The sequence below is a fragment of the Trichoplusia ni genome, chromosome 3, assembly GCF_003590095.1.
Source record: "Trichoplusia ni isolate ovarian cell line Hi5 chromosome 3, tn1, whole genome shotgun sequence".
NCBI classification, from domain to species: Eukaryota; Metazoa; Arthropoda; class Insecta; order Lepidoptera; family Noctuidae; genus Trichoplusia; species Trichoplusia ni.
The window spans coordinates 1,360,608-1,376,613 of NC_039480.1; the positions used below are offsets into that span (position 1 = coordinate 1,360,608).

The following is a 16,006-nucleotide window of genomic DNA, read 5'->3' on the forward strand; positions in this document are numbered from 1 at the left end:
GACGTAATCATTACATGAGCTCATGATTTACTTGTGGCCAGTTTGTGCCTGTTAGGTGTGCCGTGTAGAGTAATCGACATCTATTGATGTATCCCATATCATCTAGTTAATCATTTCCTTCCTGGTTTGTATATTATGCGTATAGGATAGTATGTCAGTACGCATAGTTTAAGATCAACTAGAAAATACTTTGCTCATCAAATATATCTAAAAATATATAATAATAACAATTAGTATATTAAATAATAATAATTTTATTACACCATGTAGACGCACATACTCAGAATAAATTTAATACAAACCGGACGTAAATAAAAAGCAAAGCTGAATGGAAACTTCTATAACACACATCAAAACAGTCTCTAGTTGAGAAAAAGATGAAGAGCATCCTTTTGTGTAAAAACATTGCGTTTACACCTTGGCAGCATGGCATTCACTCACTTGCCTGACTTACCGTTGCATACAAAGGCTCCAAAACTGTTTAGTGCGTAAAGACAAAAAACAAAATTAGTTGATTAAAAAAATCGAAATACCCACGTTTTTAAATGTCATTTCAATCAAATTTTATCAAAATCGGTCCAGACACTCTTTTAAGTGTTAACTGCATTGTCATCGGGTTTGTAGCTACCCTGAAAATTGCGGCATGCTAGCTTATTGGGAAGTGTCTCAAAAATCCAACCGGAACGACAAACATACAAACAAGAAAAAAAAGAAATGTGATATAATTAAAACATTGTATACGGAGCCGAGCTTATGTAGATATACAAACCAAAATAAATTTAACGCCTCTTCAAATAAAATTGAGTTAGGTAATCATTAGGTACCTATTTACTTCTTTGTAAAAGATATTTACAATATATTTTATAGTTGACTATAATTAGCTGACGACATGTTTAGATATTTTTTAAATTTCAATTTAGTTTTGGGGCTCATTTCAATGTATATTTGAAATAAAAAAAAATTTTCAATTATTACTTTACCCGTAACCTTATAACCATAGTAATAATACGATAAAGTATTTTAGTTTGATTTTAGTACGCTTAGACATTCGTAATGACAGCCGAAAAAAATAAAATATTTACATAAGTCTATGGTCGCAACCTGTTGTAGCGTTATGTTGGCAGTCGTGCCTCCCTGTCGAATATAAGCTTGTCAAGTGGACAAACTTCAAATTTTAAATTCTAACTGTGGCGAACGTTACTTCGACAGTGTAACTCTGTTCCGTGTAAAATATTGAATTGTTTTATTTAATTGTATATAACCATGACTGAATTCAGAACACCAATAAAAAACAAAGCTTTAGATGTAAATGAAAAGATAACTATACCACCTTCACCGTTCTTAAATCGCCTGGGATATGGAACAGGTAACTTTAGCAATGTTTTGTGAGATAATTTACCACATGGTAATATTTTTTTGATTTCCTAATTATCTCAACTCATATATTTTCTCAAATTTAAGGTGTAAACGTAATGCAACTAGTGAGATCTCCCCGAGCGGGACAGATTCGTTCACCGTGGGCTCTTAAAATGTTGAACAAACGTGTTAAGCCCAACAAAGTGTACACCGAGCGGATCAAGACGGAGGCTGATCTCCTGCAGCGCATGTCACACCCCAACATCGTCGGGTTCCGAGCGTTCAGCAAGGGAAAGATCCTGTACTTAGGAATGGAAGCCTGTGACCTGTCCCTCGGTGATATGATTGAAAAGAGGATTGAAGATAATGGAGAACCATTCTTACCTAAACAGATTTTGAAAGTAAGTTTCATCAACATTCTTTACTTCATAGCAATTAGGATTTAACCAGTTTTTTTACTTAAACAATAACATGTGAGGACATACTATACACAGCAGACATTGTTCTGTGATTTCTTGCAGGTCATAAGACATCAGCTTCTTTACATTAATTTAAATACTTAATTAAAAACAGTCATACATCTTTCTGCATATATTCTGTTTCAGTTGCTTATTAATTGACACTCACTACTTTATAATGTTTCAGGTTGCATCAGACATAGGTAATGCTCTGGACTACCTGCACACCAAGATGCAGATCTTGCACGGAGACATGAAGTCCTACAACATCCTGGTCAATGGGGACTTTGTTATCTGTAAGCTGTGTGACTTCGGAGTGACCTTGCCACTTGACGAGAATGGTGTGGTTGACAGGAGGAAGGCGGGGAAAGCTGTGTATTTTGGTAAGTAACTGACTTTTGAGCATTTTAATACTCTTTGTCTTGATTTACTCAGCCAGAATTGTGTGAAGTCAGACCCTGTTTTATCTGTGTATGTTAGTCAAGCAATATATTAATTACAGTCTGGAAGTGAGAAACTCATTATAAAATTTATGTTTCCTATATTATTCAAATATTATTGTTAATTGTTCAATTAGGCATTGAAATCAACAAATTGGTGCCTTTCTGACAGCAAAGATGTATTTCATAACCAGGATGTAATTATGTACAAAAATATTTTGAATAAGTGGTTATGTATAGTTTCTTCATACTCATACCTTAATTAATTTCCAATATTACAATTAATGTGTGAATTACTTAGTTTTTCCTCACAGCTCAATGTTTTTTACTGGTTATCAATTAACTGAAATGCTTCCACTAAAATATTTGATGCATACAGAAGATTTAATACATTTTTCAATCAACAGGAACAGAAGCATGGAGTGCTCCTGAGGTGATTCATGGTGGTGAGATCTCCAGCAAGACAGATGTGTGGCCGCTTGGGTTGACACTGTGGGAGATGATGGCGCTCATGCCGCCGCACACACAAACAGAGGATGATGACTCAATGGATGATAGTGTGCAGTGCCTGGACGATACCACGGACAGTGTGGAGGACTACTTTTCAGATAGATATGGTAAGAAAATACAGTTAACATTTGCTCATGTTTACCTTAAATTTTAATGGTTAAAGCAAACTATGCATTAATAGAATTTCATTCAGTTGTCACGATGCATAATAATATAAACCTAAGCGAATTACTAGCCTAGCTACTATTATGCCTTCCTTAATTGTTATTTTGGTGCTAAGTTATTTGATATTCAACAATTCATTATCTTATGTACAATTATCTTATTCATAATAAGTTAGGTTCCAGAACCATTTGTAATTCGTAATGCTTCTGCCAATGTAAGACACAATTTGTTTTTATGCAAGATTTTATTTATTTAAATGTTTTAATTTTCAATCAGATGCAAACCATTATCCATTTTTATAGTTATGGTATCAGGACACATATTTTTGAACCTGTAATTTACATTACCCAGGTACACGCCCAGCGGTGCCTGTAAACATCTCGGAGAAGCAGTATGCACACCCACTGGCGCTGTTCTACTGCTGCACGGAGACCATGCCCGCCATGAGGCCTTCTGCCCAACACCTGGCTGTGGCCGCGCGGGACATGCTGGACCAGTGTGACAGGATCAAGCTCAACTCACTAGAGTCATAGTAATGTTTTTATTATCATTTAAGGATTTCACATGATGGACTCTTAATGTATTTACAACCAAACATTGCACCAAAAGAATTTGACGTAAAGATGTACTCTCCAAAATATCCCATACTTCAATTTAATTTCAGAAGTACCTAGGCAGGTACATTATTAGTATTAGTTATTGACGAATTTATGCCCTGACCTGGGCAAACCCGTAACATACACGCTAGCGTATAATGTTTTCCGCCTGGCCGTAATTAGTTTTACTTAGTGATATGAAGTGTAGAATCTCTACCATTAGGTGGTAAAATTACTTGTGTATTTTACTTGCATTATGTTTTAAGTTGTTGATTGGATTTCGTCAAACATGATTGTAGTAATAATGTTATTTGAGCAATCAAATTGATTAATGAGTGCCTAGAGTTGATTAGTTGACCACTAATCTTGACATTTAAAGCCTGATTTTCGTTCGTGGCTACCACTGACTAGTGTAATTGACATGTAATGTGTAGTAGCGACCTGAATAGGTTAGCATAAGGTTTTGTAAAGCTGGCCTGGTTTGCTAGTAATAATGTATTGATAATTATTGTATTGTTTTTATTACCTGACTCTTTTTACTGTAGTGCCAGCTAATGCACAGAAACCCAGAACTGCCCGTGTAGAACATACAAATGCTTTTTCGGAGTTTTTGTCTTTGTGTATGTTATATATATGATGGGCAAAACCCACGCCGAAGACGCACGTTTTGGAAAAGGAGGGAAAGGCTGGAAAGGATTATGGTATTGACTTGTGTAATAAAACTACATATTTGTAAGTAAAACATGATATTAAAAAACAACTGTACTGATTAACATAACAATGTAGTAACTTATCTACACCAACACAGCTATGTACTGATACATGTTAATTAATGTACTTATTAATAAGTTACACAAGTGTTTTATTTGGTGAAATTAACCCTTAACCGTTTAGTAATTGACCATTACATGGATCTTCTGTATTATAACAGTTAATTGATTAAAATACTATATTTTTAGAGAAAAGATGGTAAAATATACACATAAATTAATAATCTTACCATTCTCTGTAAATAATGCATGTAGCATATGATGACAAAATTAACAAGAATTCCAAGAAAATGCATCTTATTGTTTCCCGAGATACAGATCTATTCATATCATAAAACATGAGATTCTGTACTAAAATATCGCCCAAAAATTAATTTGACACAATTTATAAATACAATTGAGCGAGTATTACATAATATTCGAAGTAAAGTATACAAATAAATACTTGCCTTACAACTACACTACAACAATACAACAGTTACTCTATAAACTAGTGTGTATGTGATTGTATGAAAAATACATTTTTTTCGTCTAGGCTACTGTGTTGAAAGATGAGCGCGCGGTCAGTAACAGTTTACACTATAATTGGGATGGGGTGTTTATTGTACGTCACATATAATACGAAGTTTCTTAGATCATTTACTCTCATACCTGCAAGAGTTCATTTATAGTAGAAACTTCCTTTTAGCGCCATCTAGATGCTGATAGCATAACAACAGTAAGTTACTGTGAAACATGTTCCGTTCTGCAGCGGTGTTCAAGTTAAACTGTTTTGACCGCGACGAAGTTTGACTAGTGTAAAATGAAAAGTGTTTCCTTATCGCTTATGACTAAATCAGCACCAACGATAAACTCAATTTTATATAATTCGTTCCGTTTACTGTAAATGGTAGCAAAATGCATAAAATCTTCGACATATGACTGAGTGTAAGAGATTTGAATGTCGTTTTTTCAAACACTCCATACGTTTCGGATTTCGTTGATTTTATTTCAGGTTAGTACTGTTACCTGCTACCATTTACAGTATCACAATATTCAGTAAAAAGTGAGGTATTGCATAAGGCGAGTGGATAAAGCTTTATAAGTATGGCTGCGAGTACATCATACAAAATAGTCAGTTTACATCTATAGGAATACGAGACTTGTATGCAGATCATACAACGAGATTTATCATACATATCTGATAGTTGATTAAAGTAAAATAATTGAATTTTAGTTCAATCAATCACCGTTTATTTGTAGATGAAGATATAACGTTGGTTAGTGGTTTACCTGACATCTTACTTCGATTTGACAAATAGATTTTTGATTGTATTGAGATTCGTGCATTGGGTTTAACAATGATGATACCGTAAGAGTTAGTATACAAACAGTGTTTTAATATATGGGGTAAACGGTAAGATTTTGATTGCAATTGGGTTTATTGTCTGAAGGATATGATTAGTGTGTGATGTCGCAGGCTGTCCGCTAACCAAGGTAGGGCGTGCGCGTGTTCATGTGTCGAGCTCCCGCTCGAGCCTGCGCAGGTAGGCGAGCACGTCGTGTCGCTGCGCGGCGGCGGCGGCCTGCGCCGGCGTCAGGCCGCCCGCGCCGCGCAGCGCCAGCCCCGCGCGCCCGCCGCGCCGCGCCAGCAGCCGCACGCACGCCAGCTGCCCGAACATGGCCGCGCCGTGCAGGGCCGACTGACCGTTCTGGGGAGACGAGTGCACGAGTGTAACGTGGAAAATTTATCATAGAATACTTAATCATAAAATAACATTAGGAAACTTTCATATTGAATAATTAAGGTTTGATAAACCTTGTTACTAGACAGCTAAGTGTTAAACATGCTAAAATAAACATTAAATTACATGTTGGATAGTTTCGAAAACCCTTTAAAGAACAGCGACATCTATCGTTTCATAGAATACTATAATATGTGGTGAGTTTGTAACAACGCCATCTTTTAGCAAGTAACTGCAACACCTACTCTCTACTAGATGGCGTTTACAGATCAAATATCGTTAACGCAGCCACAACTCCTAATAGTTGAAATTTTAATTATATAGTTAGTGACAGCTACTTAATAATCACATGAAATTCGATTAAAAATTAAACTTACAGGAAGTAATCCAAGGTTGGGTTTATATTTGAGCAGTTCGACAACCACCGCCGAGTGACCCTTGTGTGCAGCTTTGAACAGGGGTGTTGCACCATCCTGAAATATATTAGTAATCATTATAACATATATTAATGACTCCGCTTTAAAGATTATTCTTTGTTTTAAATCTTGTTTTCAGTATTAATCATGAATAGATTAGTTCCGTCAGTGAAGATTAATCGACACTAAAACACGGGAGAGGTTGCACGGTGGTTTAGTTTTATTCAGTAAGAATCTGACATTACCCGTGCCCCGTCGTGAGAGCAACGCCTTATAAGAAAAAAATCGTTGATGCATGTCTATTATGTTCAATAAGTTTATGTGGCTTTTATGCTCTTGCTAGATACCATTTTATTCATTTGAAAGTATTTGCCTACGAGGTAATGAAAACATTTGTTTTCCTATAACATATAACCGTCTAAGTGCCATTCTGTTATCAAGGCAGACTCTGGTCGCAATTCTGTTGTTGTGCTACCTGGCGCACATGGTCCACGCAGGCCCCGGCGGCCAGCAGCAGCCTGGCCACATGCTGATGCCCGCACTGCGCGGCGATCCACAGCGGCGTGGCGCGGTCCGCGCGCGCGCCGTCCACAGCCGCGCCCGCGCCCACTAGCGCCACACACACCTCCTCGTGCCCGTTCTGTGCCGCTATGAACAGGGGACTCGCCTTGTCCTGCACACCATACCACGTATATTAAAGACAATTATAAAAAAAAGGATAAGAAAAATAGAAAGAAATACTCGTTCGGAATTAAGGTTATTTTGACTACTTTTTGATGTTTATGAGAGTTATTGCAGTTATAATAACAGGTCTTACCTTCATAGAGGAGTTGACGTTCGCTCCTCTTCGTATGAGCTCTTCGACGACCGGCAGATGGCCGCACTGGCACGCCACGAACAAAGGTGTGCCGCCGTCCTAAACATGCAAGACATTTCTCATAAATTATAAAAAGCATTTCATACACAGATCTCCTTTGTTTTCAAGAAGGTTAATAAAATAATTTAATTTAATAAAAGAAGCAAAATATGACAGCGGGTAGTAAATTTACATCAGTTTTTAAGGTTGGTATCGGTCGTAAAGTATGCTGGTTATGTTACCATGCTGGGAGCGTCGATAGCGGCGCCGGCGTCGAGCAGGAGGCGCGCGATGTCAAGGAAGCCGCCCTGCGCTGCGAAGAACAGCGCACTCGTTCCCGTCTAGAAATGACACGTTATGCTTAAAGTTAGGTGGATATAATAACTAGATGAAGTATACCTTACTTAGGCATTGTGCAATTACAATTTCAGTCTTAGTTTCCGGCGACGGTATTTTGACAATAATGAAAATATTTTTTTAGTTTTTCTGTTCAGGAGAGAGAGGGTAATTGGTAAAAGAATCTCATTCAGTCAGTGGCACACTGCAGCCTACCGCTGCAGCGGTGCTGCCGAGCTGGCCTCTAGAGATAGGTCTCTCGTAAGGTAGGCTATATTATGTTTGTTTGTGATGTGTTGACCCACCGTTCTGCTGCAGGCAGGGTCTGCGCCCTGCGCCAGCAGCTCCCGCACACACTCCGTGTGGCCCATCGCGGCTGACAGGATGAGTGGAGTGGTGCCATCCTGTGGATACAATATTACAGTAAGTGGTGTTTCAGTAACCCAATACACTACGTTTGGTCTTTCAAAACGGACAGAATATTATTAAGCACGATTTGCGACTGCTGAGTAAGGAAATTATGTTCTGAGAGCATCTTAGCTCTTGTTTCTTCAATTTTTTTTCCATTTACAAAAACAGTACGTATTTAAGATCAGCCAGTAAAAAAATATTACAATCATAACGGTCCATACGTCACATATCAAAGCGAGTTACACAACAGGTTTTTATAGTCCACTAAAATAGGTAATCTAATCTAAAATATGCATGTGTAATACAATTTATCTCAACGAGAATGGAGAGCTGAGATAACGATAGGAGAGATGGCAATATGTATAGCAATGTGTACCAAAATCTGTAACTAAGAATCAACCTGTAACACAGAGTTTCAGTTAATTTAGGGACAGCAACTATGAAAGAACGCAGATATTATATTTTTTATAAGTTCGACTTGCTCTCCCGCCACCGCGACAGCTCATCCGGTTAGCTGTGAAACTAGTAGGGCCATCCCAATAAATACGCGTGATTAAACCATTCTTAAACAATTAAGAATCCGCGTCACCAAAGTTGTTAGTTCGATTTAAAAAGATGAGGAGTTAAGGATATCCCTAGTCTTGTAAGAACTCTCTGCGAAACACATTTTTTTTCATAAAAAGCAAAGTATTAGTGCCGAGACCATTTAGTAGTGTTCTGAATATAAAAGCCGAGATTTTGGTAAGCAACTGCTAATTTGACTGGCCTGTTGGTTTAGTGGTTAGTGACCCTGACTGCTATACCGGAGGTCGTGGGTTCGATTCCCACCCAGGACAAATGTTTGTGTGATGAGCACGATCATTTGTTCTGTGTCTGGGTGTAATTTATCTATATTATGTATGTATTTAGAACTACATAAGTATGTTTATCAGTTGTCTAGTACTCATCACACAAGCTCTGCTTAATTTGAGACTAGATGGCGTTGTGTGAATATTGTCCAATATTATATTATATATTAATTTACAAAAAAACGTGTCATGTAGATAATGAAATCTCATCTAAACCGCATCTAAATACTATCAGATTAATTTAAAAATGTATTTCAAATAATATTTCTATTAGTACTTGTATTGGTAGGTAAACCTTCTGTGGCTTTGTAGCTAAAAGTGACATGGGGCAGGTGGTATTCGTGTCTGGATGATCATAATACGTATAAACGTGACCTTTTCCCGTATTCCACACTTGTGAAACGGCCCGAAGAATGTATATTGCCATAAACGTGTTCAGAGAGCCCTCTATTTGCCGACGTTAAAAAGGAACTCGTTAAAATTTTCATTCACCTTTTTCTAGCGTAAAGCATAGGCCTGAAATGTAGGACGGCGTTTACTTTGCCTTGATGAAGCCTACGCAAAACGTTTACTTAAAAGAGAACTCAAACGGTGTATTAATTGAGATTGGCGTTGAGAGAGAATTGTAGAGTAGAAAGATTTGACTTCGTGTACCTACCCTTTTTTTAAATAAACTTAAGACCTTTGACAGTCTAATCACCTATCGCTACAATGACTACAACATCGGAATATCTTACTTACTTTCATTCTTCATCATCGACTGTTGCAAAGAGTTCAATTATATTATTAAAATACATGTAAACATAACAATGAATACTAAATGATACACATTAAAAAACAGTTGACAGTAGGTACCTAACTAAAAACTAAATTAATCAAATGCATTTTTAACAATAATTTCAAGTCAGTTGTTTATTCCTAATCATGACCCGCGTCACGTTGACAGCGGTACTCTTTAAACACTGTTAAACGCTAAGCCCTCACTAAAGCGGCGACTTCCGCCACCTTCTACAGGCAGCACGTACTCCTGAGCTGGTGCAGCAATGTACATCATGACAGCTTATCATTCATTAACTGGGATTTAGGTCGATAGCGAAGGCGGACGACTTTCGATTTTGCATGACCCTTTGTTTTGCAAACCTAGCAGTAATAATGAAGACCTCTCAGAATAATAAAAGAACACAAGGGTAAAATGGCATTCTAGAATTAAGTTATATTATAAAATAAATTAATTGAATAGAAAAAAGTAAATTATTTAAAAGAAAATGAAATTACCTAAATCAGTCTAAAAAAAATACAAACGTACCAATATCAAAATGTCTCTTGGCTAGAGTGAGAGAGTAGTTGTTTTGTTTAATTTAACAAGTAGATATTTAATGGCCAACTAATTTATTAGATGTCGAAAAAGTATTTAAGTTAATTATAACCTTCGTGTTAGCAGCTCTATTAAACACTCATTTTTACTTAGTTCCGTGTTTCACAAGTATTTGAGTGTAATTATAAAGTAATGTTTACTTTAACATTAAGTTTATGTTTAGTTGTAACGAGCGGTTAACTGTTGTCAGTAATGGTGACTGGCGAGTGCAGCTTCACACTTTCTGCGTTAGCTACAGTTTAAACTGTAGTTTATGCTTAACGTTTTGAGGCGTAAAGTAAACAGCTACTTGAGCTTATACGCTTATTGCACTCGACTTAATTTAGTTTCTGATTTCCGTCGAATGCTTTAGCAATTACTGCCGAACTATCTCATGGAATCTTAAAATAATATCACGTTGTTTGAGACCAAAGTCTTCCGGTATCAAAGACTATGGGCTCGGATAGGAACTTAGGTTAGATAGGAAGTTATTACAATGGTTTGTATCGCAAACCATTTGCAGGTACAAAGGAAGGGTGAACCACTCCGGTGGTGTTGGCCGTTATGAGTCCGGACCTCTCCGCATTCCCCAGGGCGTTCAATGAAAGTCTATGGGCATCAGGGCATGTGCCCGGGTGATGAAATAAAATTAAGTTTGTAGAACGCAGGCCCTTCTCACACACCGGCTTCTGTTACTCTTTACAACCATAACGAAGGAAAGGCACAGCTTCTTGCCATAATCCAGTTACATGTCCGTTCAGCACCGGTGCATCGCTACCCCGCCTCGCCGCCGCATCGCACGCGACTCACAGTAAGAACATGCTAATACAACGTAATTATTACCGATTCGAGAATGTTACATGCATAATCGTAATTACTATTCATGTTTATGTAAATCCTCAAGAGAAAAAGTTTTAATTGATTAATTTATCGTTCCGATGAGTCGTAAAGAAATTGTGAAATGCCGGACGGTATGCGAGGCACGATGGTGAAAGAGTGTTGGAAGATATGTCAATGCGTGATGTACTAACGTGTTCACTAAATTGATTATAATAAAATGTCTGTAATGTCTGTAGGCTTAATACCGGCAGAATTGAGAACTAAGGAATTGAGGTTGAGTTGTCGATCCCCCGACACTAGCGCCAATTCGTATAGTAGCAAAAGTTAGAACTGTGTTTGATTAACAGCTAACGACGCTGATAATATTGGATACTTGGATAGCTACCATTTCAGGACCGAATGGTGAATTGAATCACGAAAACAAAACGTAGTTTAAGGAGTATAATGGCCGTTTGAAATTACTTTAGCAACAATAACTTTCAGTCTGTGAGAGGTTGTAACTTTAGAAATGCGTTACACACGATTGTATAATGCTATTAATCATCTAACATTATTGTTATATTTTAGGACACTCACACACACATTGATGAGAAAATTATAGTGTTCATATTCGTAACTGTTTAAGAACGGACCCCGCTGGTCATGAGTCGACCTGAATTATATTTTATTTATTATTTTAAAAAAACTTATTAAAAAAAATCCGCTTCACAAAAGCTGCTCTACCAGCATGGAAAAGTGACTTTGGGCAATATCTTACGAATACATTTTCCTCGTAATTCTCCAAATTGGCATAACTCTCTTAGGTATTTAGAAACCGATTTTACCCACGACAACTGCTGAGTTCCTAGAAATGCACATAGAAAAATCGGTAGCTTACGAGACGATTCTTAAAAAAAATAACAGATTTTACTATTCCATGATTTTATTATATGAATGTATAGTCAATTAGACATCGTTAATACAACGTACTACGTAGCGTTGTCACCTTACGTCCAGCACACACAAGTCGCACGCCATACATACATGAGAAGTAAACAATACGCAATGAATTCGCACGTCTCGCGTCGGCCACCTTGTGTTCACTTATACAGCGTGTTCTCACATTATATTATAGTTAGGTAACTGTTACGAAACGAGCTGTTTATAATATTACATTGACTTGTGACGTTATTCATACACGAACTTTGGACGGGTCTTAACCCGTAATCTTTGAGTTAAGAGGCGAAAAAAAAAAAAGACGCCAACCATTTTTAAAGAGGATAATTATGAAATTTGACTCTGCGGCTCGATGGATTGAGTGGGTACCTCCAACTGACTCTCAGACTAATGAATGTTACAAAAAATACTTTTACCCTATTGTTCTCAAAGAAGTGACTATTTTATTTGTCGTATTGAGAATAAATTCTTTGAACCAAAACCTATTTGGGTCAAGTTGTTGCACTTTCAATGATATGCTTAAATTATCTGATTTTAAAACATTCCATTAAGTATGATTAGAGCTTGTTTTGCTTGTGTTAAAAAACACAAGCAAGGTACTTAAGAAGTGTTATTTTATTAGTGTCATATTATTTCCAATTAATATTTCTATAAACGATATTTTTGACGAGTAATGCTAGAAGTAAGATCATAGTAATAAATAGTAGATTTTTACGAGTACTTCGCAGAATTGAAATGTTTTATATACTTTTTAATATATTAATCCTGTATTGCACGCAATTAACACGACAATTAAACTTTGATACTTTCTAAAACACCACTAACAGCAATGATGAAAATATTGTTCGAAAACCAGGATCTCAGATTCTAATGATTGGAATCTGGATCGCGCAGTGAGCTAGCGTGAAACCTTCCCTATTTAGAAAGAAACTCAACCTGTCCAGCAATAAGACAAAATATAGATTGGTATTACTTTAATACTTAAAATAATGCGTAACGGGAATTGGAGGCTAACACCAACACAACCAATCTTTGATCCAACATTGGCTTGCTGTAAGAACTATTTCTCAAATGTTTGTTCACATTAGTGGCCTTAGCCTTACATAACGTTGTGTTGTGAGTTATTATGGTGGTAATATAACATGGCGGGTCGACTCTGTTATGAATTCATGACCTTAATTGTTACGCCGTAAATGATAGGCGATCGCGAGTTCTCAGTATTCTCAACAAAAACGTTTTAAAGTAATAGGTATTATATTATCTAGCGATATTTAAAATAAGGGAATATTTTAGGCGAATAAAAAGCGATAAAAAGCATTAAAAATATCTTCTAATATTTATCTAGACAGACAAACTTAAAATTTAGCACACATCGAACAGCTTCAGAAATTAAATACAAGAAGCTGTTTGCTAGGATAGGGGAAACTAAAAATGAAAACGCTCAAGCATCTAGCTTGGAGCGAGTTGCGATGAATGTCGTGTAACAAAAAATGTAGATTGGTTGAAAGTATACGGAATTCGTTATAAAAGCTTTGTAATTCATTGTGTACCTCATAATGGCGCCGAGATTAATGAGATTCTTGCGTACCCTTTCATTTGGAAATTGATTAATTAGAGACCGCGCAAGAGAAAATATTTGTGCGTAATTTTTTGAATTTATAACACATCCGTTTCGCTTTATGATGAGCTTATGAAAATGTATGAAGTCATTGTTTTGCAAGATTCATGTTTTTAATTTTATCTGAATAGATCTAAACTACGATAAATTGAAATTCTTACTCGTCCTACACCACAATTCGTGACCCCACAATAACAAGACAAGCAAACGATCCATCAAGATCCAATGTAGCACATAGACGAGAACCTAAGCTTAATATATTCTCGGGTACAGTATCTATCTCGATCAGTCTTCGTGAGGTGAAGTACCCAAGTCAAGAGCTTGTCATCAACCACGTCACAGCGCACGCGTAACACTTGACGATCGGTGACTCATCATGTTCACAAGAGACGGCTAATCTTAATAAACGATCTTTGTAAAAGGTGCGAAGTCACGTTTCTACATTTTTTTAAACTTTCATAAGAGATTCTGACATGTTTATGTGAATAACTTGTAAAGTTTTGTGAGAAATTTTTGGATGGTTATTTGTTTACTTACAAAATTGATATTGCCAACTTTCTCAAAATTTGTATTGAGAGTTTGACTGCGGATATAGGTAAAACTAGCTACATAGAATCTAAGCTGTTTTTAGATATGTAGCTCCCACATATTCATGGACTTGTAGACGAATCTCAAAAATTCATATAGTCTTCAGCATATACAATTCCAACTGCCAGAAAGTTCCAACTATCAGGTGACACTCACCCGATCCCTGGAGTCGATGTGAACCTTCCCGGTGTCGAGGAGCTGCCGTAGCTTGTCACAGTCCCCCCTCAAGGCCGCCAGGTGGAACTGCACGTCCGTGCGAGACTCTTTCTGTTGGCAAACAAACACAAACACATAAATACAACAATACTTGTAGAAAAAAAATAGTTCCCAGACCATTTACTTCTTGCTACAAGACTTTAGTTAGGGATAGTGGTTACCTCGTAATTGAATGACGAAATATGCAGTTGTAACCGTTGTGATTACAAACTATTTTCCGAACAGGAAGTAAGGACAGAAAGACAAAACAAAAATGTTCTTCAACGGTTTTAGTCCTGAATAAATAGATTCACTTGATCCATTTCCTTTATTTGTCGAATTAATATAAGATTTGTTAGCTTACAAAAACGGTAAAAACTATTAACAGCATATTAAAGAGTTCCTATGTACAAATTATTAGACGGTAAAACATCGTTAAGGAAGCAGTTCGTGAGCTTAACCAGGCGGACAGCAGACGAATAAAAAATGTATAAAGTTGCGAATAATATCCGCAACGAATCACATTTCACACTTAGTTATCGCGGTTCGGTAATAAATCACAAATATAGGTATCTGAGTTTAAAACTTTAAACAATTGCAGATATTCGCGTGTCCGGCTCGCGTGCCAGTCACGCTATCATCACTTATAACTGCACTGTTTAAGATCACTAACTGTTGGGTATAGGGTATTGTTACGTTTAAATACACAACAGTTATTGTAGAGAATATTAAGTGTACACTATTATAATAATTAGGCTAATTAGATAGTGTCGCACGCAAAATTTAAACACCTGGTTATAGTAAAACAAATGAATGGCGATGAATGCGTCACGATACTTTCTCGTAAGATTTCTTTTGCCGTAAATGTACACTCGGTTTTGAAAACCAGTTGGGAAAAACGGTAAACTATTAAACAAACATTTAAATTCAGAATAATGCTCTGTAGGGGACAGTCAATGTCAAATAACGGTCGTGAATCCCAAATAAGGATATTAGATCGTCCGCAAACTTGTCAGTGATTCTTTGCTGAAGAGAGTTTGTTGACATAAGTATTTTTGTTGAATATTTATGATAGGAGTTATGCAAAACCATAGCGAAAGTTTGTGTGGAATAATTCTGTAAATTATGTGGAATATATGTAAATAAAATAATTTGCTTTTTTTATGTCGCCATAATGCTCTCCGTCAATTTATTAATGTTCTCCTTAAACCTAGAGATCACCTTTGGAGACTATTTTTTGTAACTAACTGAAGTGTCTCTACATACGCACATACTCCCCGATATTACACGCTGTAAATTAACAATTATAGTCAAAATTTGATACCGATTGGTAACGTGATCAGTTTGTCCAGACCTCCCCCTGAACACTGCACTGATTACCGAGCTCCGAATGTGGAACATGGCCCACGAGGGAGATTTAATTAAAATGTGTCAACATTTAGTGATTTGGGGCAGTAGGGTCAAGGTGATACAATTAGGTGGTAATAGTTTCCTGAGTATTTTGCTAAAGCGACTATTAAGAAAATAATTAATAGTTGAAAAACAATACTGATAAATCCATCTATGTAAGTAGTTCAGCTTGGAAGTAA

At 36.7% G+C, this 16,006-nt stretch overlaps 2 protein-coding genes across 2 annotated transcripts in view; one reads left to right on the forward strand and one right to left on the reverse strand.

The window, feature by feature from the left end:
• Nucleotides 1-1,164: 1,164 nt before the first annotated feature.
• Nucleotides 1,165-4,377, forward strand: LOC113508814 (lymphokine-activated killer T-cell-originated protein kinase). The gene is made up of 5 exons (XM_026891941.1): nucleotides 1,165-1,366; nucleotides 1,462-1,757; nucleotides 2,002-2,197; nucleotides 2,662-2,871; nucleotides 3,281-4,377. The coding sequence occupies exons 1-5, from the start codon at nucleotides 1,264-1,266 to the stop codon at nucleotides 3,460-3,462; spliced, it is 987 nt and encodes a 328-aa protein (XP_026747742.1). The 5' UTR covers nucleotides 1,165-1,263; the 3' UTR covers nucleotides 3,463-4,377.
• A 1,411-nt stretch (nucleotides 4,378-5,788) lies between these two features.
• LOC113508658 (ankyrin repeat domain-containing protein 29) overlaps nucleotides 5,789-16,006 on the reverse strand; it is a 32,009-nt gene continuing 21,791 nt past the window's right edge. The window contains exons 2-8 of the mRNA XM_026891738.1: nucleotides 14,379-14,489; nucleotides 7,933-8,031; nucleotides 7,534-7,632; nucleotides 7,253-7,351; nucleotides 6,911-7,108; nucleotides 6,397-6,492; nucleotides 5,789-5,986 (exon numbers count right to left, since the gene is read on the reverse strand). Coding sequence (XP_026747539.1) covers nucleotides 5,789-5,986; nucleotides 6,397-6,492; nucleotides 6,911-7,108; nucleotides 7,253-7,351; nucleotides 7,534-7,632; nucleotides 7,933-8,031; nucleotides 14,379-14,489 — 900 coding nt within the window. The remainder of the gene's footprint in view (nucleotides 5,987-6,396; nucleotides 6,493-6,910; nucleotides 7,109-7,252; nucleotides 7,352-7,533; nucleotides 7,633-7,932; nucleotides 8,032-14,378; nucleotides 14,490-16,006) is intronic.